The sequence below is a fragment of the Lampetra fluviatilis genome, chromosome 31 (genome assembly GCF_964198595.1).
Source record: "Lampetra fluviatilis chromosome 31, kcLamFluv1.1, whole genome shotgun sequence".
Classification (NCBI taxonomy): Eukaryota; Metazoa; Chordata; class Hyperoartia; order Petromyzontiformes; family Petromyzontidae; genus Lampetra; species Lampetra fluviatilis.
In genome coordinates this window covers 7194710-7216211 of record NC_136305.1, presented here as the reverse complement: position 1 = coordinate 7216211, position 21502 = coordinate 7194710, and the positions used below count along the sequence as shown (strand labels likewise).

Here is a 21502-nt window from a genome sequence, read left to right as displayed (position 1 = left end):
TCAAAGTCAAAGCCCTGAGCCTGTTCAAACGGGTCTCATGTGTGTCTCCGTCGTGAGGCCCATGGCCATTCGTGTTTATTCCACATTCCTACGTCAGGGGTCAGACCACAGGACAGTCACCCTTGACTTTGTGCAAAGTCCTGCTTGTTGAGTGGACCCTGAACTGGAATTTGAGTCAAACGCCTTGGCTACGATGCCACCAAGCCCATCGTATTTATACCTCTTCTGTGTCAACCGCACAACCCGAGTGTGTACTCGAATAACCACCAACCCATAACCGTGTGTGTTTGTCTTTAGCATATGCGAGTTGCCTGCAATCTCAGGCTGGAGGCCTGCCTTTTACGGGCCCATTTTTTTGCTTCACGGATTGGCCTCCATTGCCTACGTGAGGATTCGGGCCAAGCAGCACTACGTGACCAAGCGTGTCGGTCAGCAACGTCGTAAGGCAACGGAAACGTTTAATTTCACATTATTATATTTGAAAATTGAAATCCAGAGGGTAGCCAGTTGATTCGATCTCCAGGTGCGGCAGGAGGGGGGTGAGTTTCACGAATGCCCCCCGCCATCTCTGTCCACCCAGTAGCAAAGATGGGTCACGCCGCAGTGAAGTCAAACGGCAGGTCGCGTGTGGTGGAGGGCGCTCGTTCGCATTTAATGTTTAACCTCGTCAGCGCGGCGGGTGTTGACCTTTTATTAACGAGCATTTCTGGGAAAGTCTTACTCGGAGGTATTACTGAGATAGTTCTGCCCAACTTGCGTGGTAGTCAAGTAACTCAGAATATCATGGAAGCGCCAGCATCAGTTCAGGCCAACTGTGGTGCACTGGAATCATCTTGGGGTGGGCTGTCCAATGACACTCGGTATGAGACAGTGAGATGCTGTTGCATATCTAATTAAATAGGTATAACTATTTGTATACCTGGACGCCATGGTGGCGAGATGTTAATTACTTTGCCTGGTATGCAGGAGGTCGTGGCTTCGATCCTGACCCTCACAACCGTGCATATTTGGAGTTTGCATGTTCTCCCCGTAGCCCTCATGTCTTTCCCACCACATGTCGAATCAACAACATCCGTTGAAAAAATTTGGCTGCGATAAATTTCCACGCGATCGGCCACTTCGTGTGGTTTTCATTTGTGATAGCCAAGTCCCTTCTGAAGATAGCTATATAGCTCAGTGGGCCTTACCTTGGTGAAAAAAAAAATAGTTTACTTTAGTTTAAATACCGTACACTATATATGATGTATTTATCTCCTGATGACATGTACGTTTCTGCACAGTTCATCAGTCGGAAGGCTACGAGACGTGGATACTAACAAAAAAAGCTAAAGGTGCAGCCCTGCAATGCCCAGCTCACGCCACAGTTGGTGGAAAAGCCTCTACTAGAGGGAGCTCTCGAGAGCTCCCTTTGGCCTACACTACCACGACGGCCAGACACGAACGTCTTGGAAAGGTTGGGAGGGCCCGCAAATTACGCAGCCAATAACCGACTTGTCGGTCGATTAGTTGTGGTGAACCAGTTGACACAGGCTGGGCGAACTGAGTTTGGGTGGGGGGGTGGAATTTAAGAAACTTTCCCCATCGTTTCAACTCCAAATCTCCTGGACATCTGTCAAAAAAGAGCTTAGTAGCTCATCGGATTCCTCCCGGTATAAATAAAGATTCTGAAAGGTTCTGAATCCAACCGGCGACCTCTAGATTCTGAGTCTTGGGGTGTGCTGACCGTTACACAACAGGCCAGACTCATGCATATCTCCACTCAAGCAATTTGAGGTCATGTACTTGTGTAGCTAGCCGTGTGTCGCTGCAGCTGAGCATTCGACTCTCTTTCAGAAGGGCATGAGTTGAAATCACGGGTTGGCTCAGCCCATCATTCCTCGAGGCTGAAAAACATATACTACTACTTTGTGGGAAGTCACCCATGACCATATCACAAAAATGATCATCCACATCAAAATAATAATTCTAATTTCATTTTATTTAGCGTCATTCATGCAAATTTCATCTCGCAACGCTGAATCATCTGTATCATTAATTTCCTCCATCATCATTTGCGTAATCCGTTATCTGTGCAGAGGAGTAGAGGAGAGTAGTGGCGTCGTGTGCGCTGTCCGGTACGATGGCGTCACGGGACGTGGGGTCACGCGCGCTGGACAGTGCACATGACGACACAGCTCCTCGAAGGTAAAGGGGGGACCCCGTGACGTAAGCGGGGTCGTAGCTGGAGTCAAGGGTCGAGAGAGGGTGAGACGGGGAGCCAGGGTCAAGAGGGTTAGGGACAGTGGAGATAGCTCAGCGCCAGGACTGGACGTGGCTGTGCTCCTCGGTCGGCCGTGTTGGCTGATCCCACGGCCGGCTTGGAGGAGACATCACAGGGCAGCCGGCTGTGTCGGGACCCAGTGGTTCACCCCTCCTGTGTCTTGTGTAGCCCTTTAATAAACGGCGGAAGCCCTTAACCTCACCTCCGTCTCTGAGTGAGTCGTCGCCAGCTCCGCAACATCTGTATCATCTCTTGACATCGCGATTTGAATCATCCATCATCATCATCATCGCCATGATCACAAGCAATGAAACAACTGTGCTGTTGAAATTATCACCCAGAATGCGCGCGATATCCCCACATCTCGGGAGCTAAATGGCGTTGAGCCTGGGCAGTGCCTGGATGGGCGACCGCCATGCATTCCAGGTTGTCATAGACGGCTGCGTGGCTGGGTGCAGCAGAGGCCAGTGCAGCATCACCCACTGTTGTACTGCACTGCGCTTCTCCACTCTAAGCATCTATTCTTCCCGCCTTCATTTTTAACTAAACTAACTCTTGATTTAAAGCTTTCGTGACTGCAGGGATTCATATTCTTGGTTCTGTCGGTAAAGTCACGTAGAAGGGAAACAATAAAATAATAACAATATAAAACAATAAAATTCCCACAACGTTTCGATTGCAACACAAGCAATCATCATCAGGTGTGAAAACCACAGCAAGAATTTTTTTTTTAAAGAACCAAGAATATAAATATAAACTAACTCCGGTGAAGTATGTTCATATTACCACCCTCAGCATGCATGGCATGCATGGCATGCTGAGGCCCTCACCCAGCCTTAGATTTGGACTTTACATGGACCTGTCGTGAGAAGTCAACGGTTGTTGTCCTGGGGATAGGACTGGCTTCTGCCGTGGGGAATGTGGAATTTCGCGGTTCTGCCGTACAGTACATCTGTCCGATGCGGTTTCCGGGTAGTTTCCGCGTGTTGTTCGGCACGATGTCCGACGTTTGGCGCCCAACCCCTCCGCCCCCATGTTTCCGGAGGAATTTTGGTTTGCCAAAAAAAGAAGAAGCACCCAGCACGTGGAGCGAAACGTCGGACATCGTACCGAGCAACACGCGGTCCGTACGTCCTCAGAGAACACGTCAGAGGACGGCTCGTAATCCTCGCCTAAGCCCTTTGGTGGAGCGCGAGTGTCACGGGGGTGTCGTTTTTCATCGCCCGGTGTCACAATTCGTCCGGCTTCACGGGAGGCAAATTGCTCTCACATCTTCGCGCGGTTACACTTTCCGAGAGGGTCCGCCCGCGGTCTCGCTGCAGCACTGCCTCTGCTTCTGTCGGATCCCTTGCGATTTGGGTTGTCGATCGACACAAAGGTTGTAGTGGACGGGCGGCCGCTCGACTTGGGTTCTACGGGCCGAGGTGGTGGCCACTGCGACAGCGGTGCTGATAGCCTGCGCCTAACTCTGGAATCCATTTAACTGAGATGAGCATGGCTTGTTGTGCGCATCACATTTGTTCGATGAGCGCGATCGTTGGCGAACTGAGCCTTGTCCAGCTTTGAGAGATAACGTGCATCGTATGACTGACAATTCATTATGTTTAATTTAAATCACATCATGGTGCCTTTTATCACCTCGAATGGCTGTCGAGGTCAAGCAAACCGATTGATTACAACGTTTCTACTACTCCTTGGGTGTGTTCCCTCCTGTGGTTACCAAACTGTCGTTAGCCTCGACCACAGCCGGCATCCCTTCTGGCGACGTATCCTGCCCCGAGACTCCTTGCTCTTCTTAGCAGGAGGCCACGCGCCGAATTAGGGTGTCCGCCGATAGAGATGTAGCGGTGTAATGGGCGTGCATGTCGAGGAGATTAGACGGATGATTGCCTAGCAAGACCTTGAGCGACGGCATGGGGAAGCCGTCATCCAGCAGTGGATAGATCATGGCTAATTGCGACTAATGTTGATGACTCCTACGAGCAGCAGTACAACACGCCACAATCCAGAACCGCTGTTCTTGCTGCCATCCTTCAAGCATCATTATCAAAGCCACGATACTCAATCGGAAGCAGCGTCGAATTTATAACGTGAGCCCATCAAACTCCATACGCACGACAGAGCCTGATTACATCCTTGTGAGCGTGGGAGCTGGGGACACGCTTAACCCACGATGATGCAGCCTCTGTGGCTCGGGCTGAGCCACTGTGAGCCCCCGTGAGTAACGCACACCCGGCCCACCAGCTCTTCTGTGTGCTATGATTGTGATGGAGCTGTGACTTTGGCAGGAGCCGATTGTTTTTGCTGAGAGAAAATTAAATAAACGGTTTTTTTTTCCCGAGTTGGCATTTGCAAGCGCTCTTAGATTCCTATCGTGTTTCAGTGTTTGAATTTTGGCAAGAAAATGTACTAGCATACGTATTGTGTGGGTACCGAATACCGAGTGGAAAATATAAGAATGTTGTTTTGTGTGACCGTCTCTGTCTCCCTCGGTCCCGCACGCATGCCGAGTGACTCACCACGATTTAGATCGACCGCTTGCTCGCTCACTCTGACTTACCTGTTTAATAACAACCCTTCCTTGACTCGCTCAGTCACTCACCCGCTCACTCTCATTGACACATTGATTTATTCATTCACTGGTCTCCCTTGACTCACTCAACCACCGACTCACTTCTAGATTTGAAGCTTTCGTGACTGCAAGGAATCATATTCTTAGGTTTTTTCGGTAAAGTCACGTAGGTAAAACATCAAAATTAATGAAAATAAACTAAAATAAAACAATAAAACGTCGTGATTTTTGTTTTATTTTATTTTATTTTCATTAATTTTGATGTTTTACCTACGTGACTTTACCGAAAAAACCTGACTCGCTTAATGAGAAACCCTTTGTCATTAACATGCGCAACAAACAGCTTGCACACACATGCATATCATCCTGGTTTTTCTTTTGTAGGTAAACAATAAATATTTCTTAGAATTGGTGGTGTTTTTTTTAAATTTCTATTTACTGATATTATCATACGGCAAAACACACGCAATGCGTTTTGAAACATGTAACAATAATAATAAGAATTCACATTTGTAAGGCGCATTTCATCCGTAGATCCCAAATGCGTCACCGTGTATAGAAAGCAGGAAATAAACATAACCTGCAGGGTCAGCGGCTGGAATTAAGGGGGGTAAAGGCCAGTTTAGAAATGTGAGTTTTCAGGGAAGACTTAATAGCTCTTAACGATTGATTTTAGTTTTTACCGAAGGAAAAGCGTTCCATAGCCTGGGAGCTGCGCTGGCTTTCGTGTCAATTAAATACCTCGTCAAATACCACATTGTTATCAATTAAATATCTCGTCAAATACCACATTGTTATCAAATAAACATCTCGTCAAATACAGCTTTCTTTTGAGCCTAGTCTCAAAACGGTGTTAGACCAGAGGACGCCAAAAGGCGTGAATGATTAATGTATTAATATTGTTTGTTGTGAGTTGCTGACGTGCCCCTACTAGACATTTGTGAGATGAAAAAGCTTCATAGCTCATAGGATTCTTCCAGGATAAAAAAATGTTCGGATTCTGACAGTGGCCATGTCAGAGGAGACCCTCCACAGAGCCTAGGTTCAACCCCTGGCTCATCATAACTGACTCGTCATAATCTGCATCGTCCATCATCGTCCGTATCATCCATCATGTTTATCGTTCGTCATCATCGTCATCATCAATAAATTATGAAGAATAATAAAACATTGTGCCCATATTTGCATGTTTGTTGGGCCTAAAATTGCATCTGTAATTGGTAAAAAAAAAAAAATTCTGCATCAGATTTGGAGTTCGAATTCAATCTCGAATTCAGGTCAAAATCCACACGACTGGTTACATCTCATTCTTTGCTTGTTTTGTTTGTATGATGTCAGCGCACCTCTTGCGCTCAACTCTTATGTAATGCGATGGTTGAACTTGCACATTGACCGTATACACATAATTCTGAAACCATCTCAAACTCGAGAACAAATATGCGCCTTCGAATCTGTGTTTACAGATCAACTTTAGGAACGGATTAATTTAATTTAACTCGAAATCACACTGGTTTTTGTTGTTCTTCCGGATCAAGATCGCAGTTTCTTTTCCTGTGTAGTTCGGGGCGGAAAGTCAGGGAGGGGAACAGTCGCAGCGAGTGAGTTGGGGCTGCCTCGCTAGCGGATGCTACCCAGTGATAACTGGGTAACTGGGTCCTGTCAAGTTACCCCCCCCCCATCCCCCACCCCCGCACCCCTTCCCTTCCACTTCACCACGGATGAGAGGCGGTCCACTGAACTATCGCATTGAATCTAAAAGCACTGCTGGCCGCTGTCTCCGTACCGAGCCGACTGTGCGTGCGCTACCGTGCACGTAAAGGTTCCATCATTGGCATAACCACGATTTGTGTCACCGTGTTGAAGGGAGGTAAAACGCGGACAAAAAAAATGTATGCCGTGACCTTTCAACAAAATGTTGTGGGTGTCGCCGAGCCATCTCTGACCGGCAAAATGGCCTCCATGGCCCACATGGAGTGAGGCCCTCATCCAGCAGCGGATAGGCTCAAGGTTTTGTACATGTCCGATAGAACTATGGCGCTTGCCGTGGGAATATGGAATTTCCAACCATTGGCTGTTGGCCACGAACGGAGAATAGCACCACCGAATGAATGTTCGGCATGACCTTAGATTCAAGAGGGCAGTGTGGGACGAGATAATTCGTTTCTGAACTGGGAGTAAATTGGTAAACGTGGCGTGACGGGTCGCGAGGACTACTGGGGTTTCGGGGAAACCCTCTGTATGAAGGAATCAGCTCTGTCCGGTTCAATACCTGGAACACAAGGGGGGGAGTGGGGGGAGGGCGCAATAACTCACGTAATTTGATCCAATGTGAACGAAACTTGAGCGTAAAACTTTATTGCTCCGAGGGACTCGTCCGAAATCAAGATGCGGTCAAATTGAGGTACAGCACCTCCGATTGGCACGGTTGGCTTCGTACGATGCGTAATGAAGTTCAACAGACTACATACAGAGGTTGCCCGCGCCAACAGAGTTTCCATCTGAGACCCCTGTGGACACGCTCTTTGCTGTGCATCTTGACACGAGCGCTGCCGTAATTGCCGCCCATTAAATCATCCGAATATTTATTGATACTGGAGGAATCCGATGAGCGTTGAAGCTGTTTTTTTCACAGATGTCCAGTATGGAAGGGTAAGAACGTTACAACAACCAACAATGATAGCTCAACAAAGTTTCCTATAACGTGGAGATTTATAGCAAAACACCTGTTGAATATCCGTGCGTGTGCACGATCTTTTTCTTGCTTTGCTTGGTGAATATTCGAATCGTTTACAGGACAACCTGCGGCTTGCAGCCTTTACTCTGGCAGCTGACTCGCAATTGGCGGCTGCCCGTGGTCGCATGATCGAATTATTGATCACGTGACGTTGGTGGTGTGATCATTTAAATCTCCCTCTTTCTCACCCCCTCATAGGTTTGGGGGACCATGGGATTAGGGGGGGGGGGGTGTTTGCCCCCTCCCCCTAACCTTTATATAGGGGTAATAATTAATCCGTGCACCTTAAATGAATAGTATTCAGGGGCAGGTTTCAAGTAAAATGTGTTTAACTCGATGAGAACTCAAGAGAAGTGGGCAGAGTTTCCTTTGCAAAAGTGACTCGGGACAGCAAACAGAAATCGGTGCAAAAACGTAACTCAATATTAAATAAAATACCTTTTTCTGTCGTGAAAGCTGGCTAAAATAAATAAATAAACAAATAAATATGTTAATTAATAGATAGATAGATGCTTACCATTCACGTTCAAATTCTAACTAAGTGAGAGAATCGTCGAAATGGATTATTGCACGGGTGATGTAAAACGGACAAGGATACAAATCAAATACAGGGTGGCAACCTTGGCGGCTCAAATTGAGCCCCACGGCTAATGAACTCTGTCCCTCCTTCCCCAATGCCCAAGTCCATTGCTCTCCCTCCGCCCCAAACACACTCCAGCACTGGCAACCAAAACCTTTGGGATGTTGACGATGGTGTGGCTGGGCTGAGTGGTACAGTACATGCACAGGGCCATATCTTATCCAAACAGTCACACCACAGCACGCATTCTTGAGCTGCTCTGAAAGCAGCCAGCAGTTCAATTGTGACCGGCAAGCAATGTGTGGTTCCTAAATGAGTGAGCGCACTTGGAAGAGATGCGTCTGCGTCTCCGCGTGTTTTGCGTGTGGCTGCGGGCGTGCGTGCGTATGTGCGCGGACGCACGCATGTACGTACGGGGAGCGGTAGCGTAGTGGATAGCGCACCTTGCTACGAACCTGATCGACCCGAGATCAATTTACACTCTCGGCCAACAACAGCAGCAATGATGCATATCTGAACTGGCCCTGGGCTTCTCCTAAGTTGGCTGAGCCTTTAATGAGTAGCTTGTGTGGTGTGTCAATATCAGCACTGGGGAGATGAAGGCGGTCGGTCGTGGTGGGGCTACACCACCGACTCGTGTGCCGTGCCGGACTTCATAGGTGCTACTCGCTAACAGCACTTGCCCCAACAGTCTGTTCAAGGATCTTTGTCTCGTGCGTTTGTGTGCGGAGCAGGATCTGAGCTGCTTCACGATGCCTTTCCTGGAGCCCGAGTCAGATGGACCAACAGGAGGGAAGAGCTCCGCCGACGTGAGTGTCCGTGAGTGTCTGTACCGACATGCGTGTCCATGTTAACGTGAGTGTCCGTGAGTGTCCATGCTGATGTGAGTGTCCGTGAGTGTCTGTGCCGACATGCGTGTCCACGTTAATGTGAGTGTCAGTGCCGACATGCATGTCCATGCTGATGTGCGTGTCCGTGAGTGTCCGTGAGTGTCCGTGCCGACATGCGTGTCCATGTTAACGTGAGTGTCCGTGCCGACATGCGTGTCCATGTTAACGTGAGTGCCCGTGCCGACATGCGTGTCCACGTTAACGTGAGTGTCAGTGCCGACATGCGTGTCCATGCTGATGTGCGTGTCCGTGAGTGTCCGTGCCGACATGCGTGTCCATGTTAACGTGAGTGTCTGTGCTGACATGCGTGTCCATGTTAACGTGAGTGTCAGTGCCGACATGCGTGTCCATGTTAACGTGAGTGTCCGTGAGTGTCTGTGCCGACATGCGTGTCCATGTTAACGTGAGTGTCCGTGCCGACATGCGTGTCCATGTTAACGTGAGTGTCCGTGCCGACATGCGTGTCCATGTTAACGTGAGTGTCCGTGAGTGTCAGTGCCGACATGCGTGTCCATGTTAACGTGAGTGTCCGTGCCGACATGTGTGTCCATGTTAACGTGAGTGTCAGTGCCGACATGCGTGTCCATGTTAACGTGAGTGTCAGTGCTGACATGCATGTCCATGTTAACGTGAGTGTCAGTGCTGACATGCGTGTCCATGTTAACGTGAGTGTCAGTGCTGACATGCGTGTCCATGTTAACGTGAGTGTCTGTGCCGACATGCGTGTCCATGTTAACGTGAGTGTCAGTGCCGACATGCGTGTCCATGTTAACGTGAGTGTCAGTGCCGACATGCGTGTCCATGTTACCGTGATGTCCGTGAGTGTCCGTGCCGACATGCGTGTCCATGTTAACATGAGTGTCTGTACCGACATGCGTGTCCATGCTGACGTGAGTGTCCGTGCCACGACGTTGTGCTGAGTCCGAGGCTCCCCCCGATGGGCCCCCACCCCCATGGGCTCGTTTGGTGGCTGTCGGCGTTGGCCGTGTTGCCCAGCCATGCCGCGCGTTGCGGTTGTTTGCCATGGGGGGGGGGGCGGTTCGTCAACTTGGGGGGTGACGACATTGCCATGAAAGGACAACACGACCAGTACCACGATTAGATCGTCGTGTTGGTATAATGTCCATTTTTAGCCATAACCCTTACCAGATAAGGCCCACTGAGCTATGTAGCTCTTTTCAGAAGTGACCTGGCCACAAATGACAGCTCAACAAAGTGGCTTGTCACGTGGAAATGTATGGCAGCCAAATACTCTAAACGCGTGACGTTGTTTCTAAGTGTGGAGGGAAAAACCGGAGGACCCAGAGAAAAATCCACATCACCACGGGGAGACATGTAAACGCCAAATAAAAAAGGCGTCAGGATCGAACCCATGAACTCCTGCATACCAGGTGAGGTAGTTAACATCTCACCACCGTGGTGCCCCAGGTGTTACATCATGGGGAAATGTGCAAATTTATTTGGTTTTCCAGTAACATCAGAGGAGGAAAGTTGAAATGCAAGCAATTTTTTCACTATTTTGTACGACGTTTCGCTGGAGATTACAGCAACCAGCATCAGCTCCATTCCGTTGGCTACACATGTACCGTAAGCCCAATAATCGATTTGTAACCAACGTTACTCTGCGCTCCGTCACGCAGAGGCACTTTGCGGTGCCGCTCCTCCGTAATGCCCCATTGCTGTGCCCGCCGCTCGCCAGGACGCGCCGTGCTTCCGGAGCCTCCCGGCCGCCCTACCGTCTGCTCCTCCGCGCCCCGCTCCGAGCCACCGACTCCTCCAGCGGCGAGCATCCACGCCAGCGCCGCCTCCGCAGAAGCACGCGCCGGCGGGCGCCTTCCACGGCCACGGACAACCTCCCCCGGCGCCGGTCGCGCCGGTAGCGCCGGTAGCGCCGCTGTCCTCGCCTCACCGCCTCGCCGCGGCGGCGGTGGAGCCGAGCGGTCGACGTCGCAGCCTCCCGGGCCTTTTCCGCTCCGTCTCCTCGCCGCAGAAATCCAGCTCCGGGTCGAGCTCCGGGTCGGGGTCGGCTCCAGCGTCCGCCGTGGGCTCTCCGCCCGTGCCGTCCATCGCCTCGCGCTTCTTCTCCAGGTCCAGGCGAGGTAGGGGCGGCTGGAGGAGGGAGGGGATGTGGGAGGCGGGAGGGGGGGTCGAGAGCTTTATAGGTCATAGAAATAGATATTCTGATTCTGTAAGCTCTCGAACGAGTAGGGAGCGGTGATTGCTGTGTACGATCCCAATTGAGTGATTTGCGGGTAATGGTGTAATTTCGCGAAACAGAAATAAGTTGATCGCCACTGCCCTTGTGCTAGACGTTGGTGATTCAACATCCCTGTGTGATCCACCAACCTCAGCTTCCATGTAAATTTTATTAAATGAAGCCTTTTGGGATTATTAAGAATTCGGGGTAGGATTAAATGTGAATGATCACAAGTTTCAAGGACAATAGGTCGAGGAGAGGGCAGGAGTTTGGCAAGTTAATTGAACAAAGAATGAACTCCAATTAAGCGCGCATTAATAGGTGCATTATTAATGCAACGTTTTGCCAAGGACTGGTTACTCTTTTAAATCTGCACGTTGTCATCGTGCAAGGTCACGCAAGTTTCATTATATAATTTGCATTAATTTATTTAACTTTCCCTGTCTCTCAACTGCTGGTTGCAAGGGCTCCCCCACGCCGTGTCGATCATGGCGGGGGGTTGTTCGACCGTACTTCACCACCCTGGTCTGTGCGGGTTGGTGTTGGGGTGGGGCAGCCCAGGACCGGTTCGGTTAATCACTCGTCAATGATGTCAGCCATAACTGGGAATAAAATTCGGGAGATAGGTTCATAGTGCAGTGTGCTGATCGCTGCATATGAAGTGTATGACCTGATCTATAATTATGATTCGGTGCAGTTATTCGTGCACTGCGCTACGAACCCAGCAACCCAAGGTTGTGTTCCTGATCATGACTAACGTGAGTGGCGACGGATATCTGAACTGGTCCTGCCCCCCACTCCTTCGTTCACCAACCCATACAAGAACTGGTGAAGTATGGATAAAGCGACCCATCCAGCAGATGGCACAAAGGGCTGTAAGCGAACTCTGATCCCTCAAGACGTCAGGGGCCGCTGGGTTCACCATAACGTGAAACAACTGAATCAATTCTTGAATCGCATTGCAGCTATAAATTGTGACACTTCCTTGAATTTCAAGGAGTGTGAACCGATACGTGGCTACGGTATAGCAAGTAGGTTTCTGTCCTCTGGAGTGTGCATGCCAAAGTTGAGTGTTAGCCCTCATATATATGGGTTTTGGTTTCCTGCCACACTCGGAAAAAAAACACTACAAAAGGAATTTACCTAACATTCCAAGAAAGGCTTTCCAGAATTAATGAGGCTTTGCTATGAAATTAAAGAATTACGCTCTATTAATGTGCACAATAAACAAACGTGGCGGTAATCCAGGTCAAAAAGTCAAATTGCCTTCTTGAGCATTAAGTCTCCATTGCTGGCTATTGAGCCAGTGGTGGAAATTCCACATTGCATGGTCGGGGGCCCAGTCTTTCCATGGGACGGCTCCAGTTGACTTCCCAAAAAATCGCCGCTGATCGTTTTCCATGACCCCCGGAGGGGTGATGCGCAAGGTGGTTATTTCTGCGCAAAATATTTAATGGCGTTTTAGACGCAGACTTCAGAGTCTGTTTGTGAAGATCTTGTGCTGGGACCTGGGAGGAGGCATTTTTGGCAAAGCACCGGACGGGAAGGAGTGACGGAGCTCGGCCGTGCATGGGATGGCACACCTGTCAAGCCCTCATCAGTGGCTACCCTATTACAGACCAATTCGGACCTTATTGGTCACCCCATGCCACTTATAAATCTCAATGTTCATCCTACAAAGTCCCATCACGAGGGAGAAACACAAACAAATAGACAAAAAAATGTTGCCCGTATTGAAACCGGCTGTACACCGTACGGACCTGAAAACTCCATTTCCCTGTACAAGAATACGTTTGAACCGTATGGGTTGACAGGTATGGGAAGGGCTCCATCGAACTGCACCAGATTTTCGCCAGGTCTCAGAAGCTAAGTGGGGTTGAGCCTGGAGAGTGCTCGGATGGGTGACTGCCGTGTGCACGAACGGGGTGCTGTCGGCTGCCGCCGTGGGACTGTGTTTTGTGGCAGCCAGACGATGATTGGGGCAATGTTCGTTGTTGTGCTGCCACATCAACGCTTCCTGCCTTCACCAGCACGCATTAACCGGCATGGTGAAGTATGGCAGTATAACTCTCCCACGACCCACACGGCTTCAGGTGGCACTCGAACAGCAGTGGATTGACAAAATGGCTGTGATGAACATGAAACAAAAAATGAGGCTTCCAGATTAATGTTTCCCAACGGTGTTTCTTCGTTATGTACGTTTAACTTATTTAGCACCGTACATAGCCAACAGTGCTCATCGGTGCGGGCAATGACGGAGCCAGGATTTTCAGGTAGGGGGGGCAACCCCTCCAGCAATGAACAATGATAGAGGAGTTGTTAGTAAGTAAGGACTTGTCCCTTGCTTTTTATTCGACGCGTGTGCGGCGATGGTGCAGCCATCGATCGAGGGTCGAATTCTAACCGTGTGTGATCGGCATCGCGCTCGCTGAAGGTGAATGCCTTCAGGGAAGTCGTGTCCTGTATATGCAACTGCGCACAATTCTGTGAGTCACTTATAACTGCTTTGCCGTTACTTATTGCCAATTATGGATCTCACACTATTGTCCTATCATCTCATAGAGTCCATGGCACGTAATATTATGCTACACAGTGGCAGTGGGGGTCGCAAAATTCCGATTTATTACTAATCAATCCCAATGATCCGACCGAAATTAGGGATTTCGATCGAATCATTTGGGGGGGGGGGCACGTTCCCCCCCCCACCCACTGGGTATCACTTCGCTAAATCTCCTTAGGGGCCATCCATTTAGTACGTACGCATGTAAGGGGGGTTAACCCAAATGCGTACGCTTGTGTATGGGGGGTTCTACTGACTGCGTACGCATAGGAAACGGGGGGGGGGGGGGGGTTGAAGCCTCGATAATAATTTGTCTACATTGGCCTTCAAATTAGTTAGATAGTTCAGCGGTGGACTTTCTGTTGATATTAGTACTCCTTGATCATTTCTGCGTGGATTAAATATCGGCTGTTCTATAGGATTCTGGGGGGGGGGGGGTCAAGCGTACGTACGCAGGTGGAGGGGGGGTAGAAAAAGTACGCTTGCGTACAGGGAACAGCCAGTTTATATTTACTCTCATAATCATATCCATATTGATTCTTATAATTTTACAGTCATATCCAGCCTGATACACCACCATCATTAAGGAAAAAGTTTGATTTACAACAGTGTTTCAATCCCATTCGCCATTCAGCGTCCAGGCACCGTACATGCAGTGTACAAGCACCGTACATGCAGTGTACAAGCACCGTACATGCAGTGTACAAGCATCGTACATGCATTGTACCAGCATCGTTCATGCATTGTACAAGCACCGTACATGCACCGTACATGTATTGTACAAGCACCGTACATGCACCGTACATGTATTGTACAAGCATCGTACATGCATTGTACAAGCACCGTACGTGCAGTGTACAAGCACCGTACATGCAGTGTACAAGCACCGAGATGGTTATCTCCCCCCCACTCATTGGCTCCTCCCTGCCCAGCACCCTATATAAAAAAAACACGTGTCTTGAATAGCTCTCTTCACACGTTAAAGTAATTTTACTGGAGCATTTACACCTGATGACGGAGGCTTGTGTTGCTACCGAAACGTCGTGATTTAACTTAGTTATTTTCATTTATTATTATTATTTTTTTACCTACGTGACTTTACCGAAAAAACCTAAGAGTAGGTGGGGAGCGGTCAAGTTTTGACAGATTTTTGTGTACCTACTACATGGAAGGCCCCTAGACACAAAGTGAAGAGCGCTTTGTCGCAGACCCTTAAATGTGGCACCAAGCACAGGGGCCACTTTGGTAACGGCGATGTTAATTTTCCGCGTGGTACTCTCGTTGTGCAAGCGGAATAGGTTTTCAGTCTTGGGAATTTCTGTTGAAGGCCGTGATGCATCCAAGGCGCCTTTTTTTTTTAAAGCATCTGGGGGTGGAAGGGTGGCGCGTTGGTTAGCGCATTGCGCGATGAACTTGACGACCCGAGTTCAATGTTTGGCATTGGCTAAAGCCAGCGGCTAGGCGACATCTGAACTGGTCGCGGGCTCCCCCTTTCGCCAATCCACTCTGACCAGCATGGTGAAGTATAGCGTTGCACACTCGAAATGAAGGACGTGGGCAGGTGCTCCAAATCGAGGGCAGACACATTTATTGTGGTTAATCTGTAATCTTGTGAAGAACAGCACCGTCACTCTGTAAAATGCACCAGCACGTGTGTCACACGCAGCAATTCTTCCGAGTTGCCATTAACCACGTGGCTGGTGTCCAAGTGCGGTTATTCAATAACAGTTTTTTTCTTAAACCCAATGCTACTATTGATAAACTATCTTTGTCTTTGACAATAACATTTGAACATCACTATTCGAATATTACTTTAATCCTAAGCTGTATGTCTATCTATACCATCCACTTATATCGGTATCTTACACCCATTATCTGTACTGTATGTGTACAGTATACGTACTGTATGTGTCACTATTGTACAACTTACTACTTTACACGTGTTCTATTCTCAATAGCATTGCAAGTAGTCATACTCTGGGTGCATGGGCATGGTTATAGATTAAACAGTATTAGGGTTAGAGAATTACAATGACAGTAGGTAATTACAGTGCGTCATCCTTTACAATGCATTGTGCTAAAACCCCTCTAATTGCATATATCACAAATGAACAATTCAAAGCCAAGCTTAAAGTCTAGAACAAGTCTAGATCATTTATATAACGATCAAAAACATCCTTTGGGTCCTTTACCTGTAAAATGCACCAGCATGTGTGTCACACACAGCAATTCTTCCGAGTCGCCATTAACCATGTGGCTGGTGTCCAAGTCCGGTTAATCATTAACCCTGACAGCCACCTACAGGCCCAACTCAGTCATCACATGCTGCTGTACACACATGCATTGATGCACTGCACAACACATCAGGACTTTCACAGAACCACACTTTACTCCCTTGCTGCACAAGGACATAATTAAAAGAGTGGTCCCTTCCTAATGTGCCACAATAGTCAAACATTTCCTCTGACCGGAAGGCATGGGGAGACCTTCAGCAGTGCATTGATAAAAGGACTGTGCGTTTATTATCGTACGAAAACACGTACCAAAATGAATGTATGTTGAACCTCTTTCGCACCGCACGTAGCCAAACGTGCTGATGAATTGCTAAAGCGTGCTCACGTAACACACCTTCATGCGTGAATGTAAGTAGGTGGGTGATGGGTGAACAAATGTTCCTTCAGAGCAGCGGTGGGCAACTGGCTTCTCCTGAGCTGCACGCGGCTCTTTAATCCATCACATGCGGCTCTTTAATCCATCACATGCGTCACTTTAATCCATCACATGCGTCACTTTAATCCATCATACTTGACTCTTTCATCCATCCACATGCGGCTCTTTAATCCATCACATGCGGCTCTTTAATCCATCATACTTGACTCTTTCATCCATCCACATGCGGCTTTTTAATCCATCACATGCGGCTCTTTAATCCATCACATGCGGCTCGATCGAAGGGACATAACGGAGAACGTACTGTCACAGTAGTAGCAAAGATTAATGAATATCTCCCATTCTGTGCTGAAAACTGTCAATATATACGTATACACATATATATATAGACTTGGCTCTTTTCAGAACTCACGGGTACTTTTTTTTATTTTTGGTGTGTTACAGGTTGGCCACCCCTGTTTTAGAGCGTAGGGGCATCGGCACTGAGATTCTGGGTTGGTATCCGGATTTGAGGTTCTCCTGTTGTAGTAAGCTGACAGTCTAAGGCCCAGTCACCAACAACTGCACAAAAGTTAGATTAAAATTTGGTTTTTAATTTAGTTTGGCTTATTCCAGCTCTATAAATTATTTTGCTTTGATGGACGTCCAATTAATATGCAGTGGCACAAGTGGTGGGGTTGCACCCAGCCGGTGATCTGAGTTCAATCCCTTGGCCACGGATAACATCGTTTACGAATTATATCTGTGCCAGGCCTGCCAGACCCCCCATTGTCCCCTATTCCCTAACCCACACTGACCAGCATGCTGAAGTATGGTCAAACAACCCCCCCCCCCCATGATTGCCATGGCATGTGAAGATCCTGATCCAGCAGTTGATTGAAAATGGGCTGTAAATTGAACCGATAATGTTCACTCATTGATCCCTCCACCCGTGTTGAGTACTTGTTCTACCAGACTGGCTGACTTGTCTCGTTCATAATTTTCACTCGCCACACTGCAGGTCACACCACTCGCTCACCTACTCACCCACTCACACACCCACTCACACACACCGTATTCACTCGCCACACTGCAGGTCACATCACTCGCTCACCTACTCACCCACTCACTCACTCACCCACTCACTCACCCACTCACACACACCGTATTCACTCGCCACACTGCAGGTCACATCACTCGCTCACCTACTCACTCAGCCACTCACTCACTCACCCACTCACACACACCGTATTCACTCACCACACTGCAGGTCACATCACTCGCTCACCTACTCACCCACTCACTCACCCACTCACACACACCGTATTCACTCACCACACTGCAGGTCACATCACTCGCTCACCTACTCACCCACTCACTCACCCACTCACACACACCGTATTCACTTACCACACTGCAGGTCACATCACTCGCTCACCTACTCACCCACTCACTCACCAACTCACCTACCCACACACACCGCGTTTACTCACCACCTCACTGCAGGTCACACCACTCGCTCACCTACTCACCCACTCACTCACCCACTCACACACACCGTATTCACTCACCACACTGCAGGTCACATCACTCGCTCACCTACTCACCCACTCACTCACCAACTCACCTACCCACACACACCGCGTTCACTCACCACCTCACTGCAGGTCACACCACTCGCTCACCTACTCACCCACTCACTCACCCACTCACACACACCGTATTCACTCACCACACTGCAGGTCACATCACTCGCTCACCTACTCACCCACTCACTCACCAACTCACCTACCCACACACACCGCGTTCACTCACCACCACACTGCAGGTCACACCACTTCTCTTTCTGCTTCTTCCCTTGTACCGCTCCACTTTTAAATTCCCTCCCATCGTCCCTGTTCCCCCCAAGCTCTCATGATAACTTTGCTCAATTCAAGAATCGCGTTAGAACTCTAATCCGATTACAACGTTGACAGTGCTGTTTGTTTCTGGACGCTTGATGTTTGCACCTTTTTGTCTTTGCTCGGCTCCTGTTAAAATGTTTTATTCATGTTATCCGAGTGCGGTAGTTGCAGCTGATCCAAGAAGCATGACAACATTGCAAAGATGAAAAGGGAAGAGGGTCCTACTCCTTAGCGAGAGAGTGAAAAACAAATTCACCAAGTATGAGCAAGAGATCAGCTGAATTCAAGTCATTACGCGTTCATAAAGCTGAGTAACTCTTCATGTTCCTAGATTTGTTTCTCATTCATGATCGCTACTGACACCCTGTGCTGTGGTTCATGTGCCATTTCACGGAGCTGTCATTTGATGGAATCCGTCACCCGTAGCTGATTTTTTCAACTTGAATCAGATAAATCACGACGTTTCGAACGCAACACAAGCACCCGTCTTCAGGTAAAAATCGCGATATCCACGATGTCTGCTGCAGACATCGTGGATATCGCCAAAGAGATCCTTCAACAAGCTCCGGGATAAGAAGGCTCAGCTAATCGAGTCTCTCACCTTTCTGAAGAGATGCCGCGACTCTAAGGCGCTCCTCCTCGCTACACCTATATAAGCTCCTAGCTTTATAATGTTCTCATTCTTCGCCTGAGGACGGCTGCTTGCGTTGTGGCCGAAACGTCGTGAGAATTGTTTTATTATGTTTTATTTTTATTATTTTATTACTTCCCTTCTACGTGACTTTACCGAAAGAACCAAGAAGATGAATCCCTGCAGTCACGAAAGCTTTAAATCGAAATATCGCCAAAGAGTATGGATTCCTGCAGTCACGAAAGCTTCAAATCAAGATTGAAATAGATAGTCACCGCGTCCCGAATACATTTATTCTACAAAATAGGAAGTGATTGAATGTTTATTTTGTTGGCGTTGAGTTTATATTTTTTTGGGGAAGGTTTTTTCTAGATTTTTTTAATAGACAACCAGACCCCCACCCTAACCACACTCTCCAACTAGACCCTCACCTTCACCACACCAGCCAACCAGACCCTCACCCTCACCACACCAGCCAGCCAGACCCTCACCCTAACCACACTCTCCAACCAGACCCTCACCCTAACCACACCAACCAGCCAGACCCTCACCCTCACCACACCAACCAGCCAGACCCTCACCCTCACCACACCAACCAGCCAGACCCTCACCCTCACCACACCAACAAGACCCGCACCCTCCTCCTAACCACACCAGCCAGCCAGACCCTCACCACACTCTCCAACCAGACCCTCACCCTCACCACACCAACCAGCCAGACCCTCACCCTCACCACACCAACAAGACCCGCACCCTCACCCTAACCACACCAGCCAGCCAGACCCTCACCACACTCTCCAACCAGACCCTCACCCTAACCACACCAGCCAACCAGACCCTCACCCTCACCACATCAGCCAGACCCTCAACCACACCACACCAGCCACTCCCTCACCCTAACCACACCAACCAACCAGACCCTCACCCTAACCACACCAGCCAACCAGACCCCACCGCAACTCTCATCGCACCCCAAACCCCGCTCTCCGTGGTTGCTAGCAGCGCCCTCTCGCGCCAGCCACCCGCAACACTTTATGGCCCCGCCCTCTCGCGCGCCAGCCAATCACAACACTTCATAGCCCCGCCCTCTCGCGCGCCAGCCAACCACAACACTGCATAGCCCCGCCCTCTCGCGCGCCATTCAACCGCAACACTGCATAGCCCCGCCCCCTCGCGCTCCATCCAACCACAACACTGCATAGCCCCGCCCTCTCGCGCGCCAGCCAACCACAACACTGCATAGCCCCGCCCTCTCGCGCTCCAGCCAACCACAACACTGTATAGCCCCGCCCTCTCGCGCGCCAGCCAACCACAACACTTCATAGCCCCGCCCTCTTTCGCGCCAGCCAATCACAACACTTCATAGCCCCGCCCTCTCGCGCGCCAGCCAATCACAACACTGCACGGCCCCGCGTCGCGCGCTGTCCCAGGGGCCAGCAGTGGCGGTCCCAGCCCAGCCACTGTGGACCCCTCCCCCCCACCCTCCAGAGGCGGATCGTAAAATCTCCCAGAAGTGTCGGGCGGTTTTAACGAGGGACCCACCCCACCCCAACCCTCGACATCAATCAAACCACATTTAGTGATATTTATTTATTTATTTCTGGTAAACACTCAATAAGATACTAATTTTCAGGATCTCATGCGCGCGCGCGCACACACACGCAGGCATGCACATACAGTGTCACCATGGCAACCGTGTCACCATGGTTACTGGTCCATAGCAACAACACACACAGGCATACTCACATAGATACACACACAGCGTTACTCTAGCATCCATGTCACCATCATCTTCATAACAAGTTAACAACCACTCCACTGATAATTGGTTTTTTACCCTTCAATCTGGCAACAAAACTGACACCTTTTTTACGAGGAGTCATGTTTGCATAGATCACAATACCTGCAGTCATAATACAAACAAAAAACATAACTCTGATAATGTGCACTGTCCTTGAAGTTGATTGGTCCACACCCGAGACAGCTTTCCTTAGAGCCTAGTCTCACATGGGTTGGACCAGATGACGCCAAAAGGCGCACAACTCAAAGACAATGCACCATCAGAGCATGAGAGCTCGGGGTAAGAATGTACACCATTGGAACCTCATTTGCCAGTAAAAAATATGATAATAGTTTTTTTACCCTTTTATCTGGCAACAAAACTGACACCTTTTTTACAAGGAGCCATGTTTGCATAGACCACAATACCTGCAGTCATAATGCAAACAAAAAACATAACTCTGATAATGTATGCACTGTCCTTGAAGTTCTGTTGCATCATAGCCATAGCAACTACACCACTGTAGACATATAATCACGTAGGTATTTTATTCAAGCCGCATAAGCCGTGAAGCTCTCTGCACTTTTAAATCTAAATTGAATTATTATTCTTCTTGGTTCTTTCGGTAAAGTCACGTAGAAGGGAAATAATAAATAAATACATATTTATAAATAAACTAAAATGTTTTTGTATTTTTTATTTATCTTTTATTTATTTTTATTTCCCTTCTACGTGACTTTACCGA

General features: G+C 48.8%; 1 protein-coding gene across 4 annotated transcripts in view; it reads left to right on the top strand.

Annotated features, from left to right (window-relative positions):
• LOC144943498 (5'-AMP-activated protein kinase subunit gamma-2-like) overlaps positions 1–21502 on the top strand; it is a 142363-nt gene that overhangs the window by 40774 nt on the left and 80087 nt on the right. For 3 of the 4 annotated variants that reach the window (XM_078870996.1, XM_078870997.1, XM_078870995.1), the window contains 2 exons: positions 8881–8955; positions 10736–11135. In XM_078870996.1, the coding sequence (XP_078727122.1) occupies positions 8881–8955; positions 10736–11135 (475 nt within the window). Of the gene's footprint in view, positions 1–8297; positions 8338–8880; positions 8956–10735; positions 11136–21502 lie in introns of those variants that run through there. The other variant, XM_078870998.1, reaches the window with a different exon arrangement.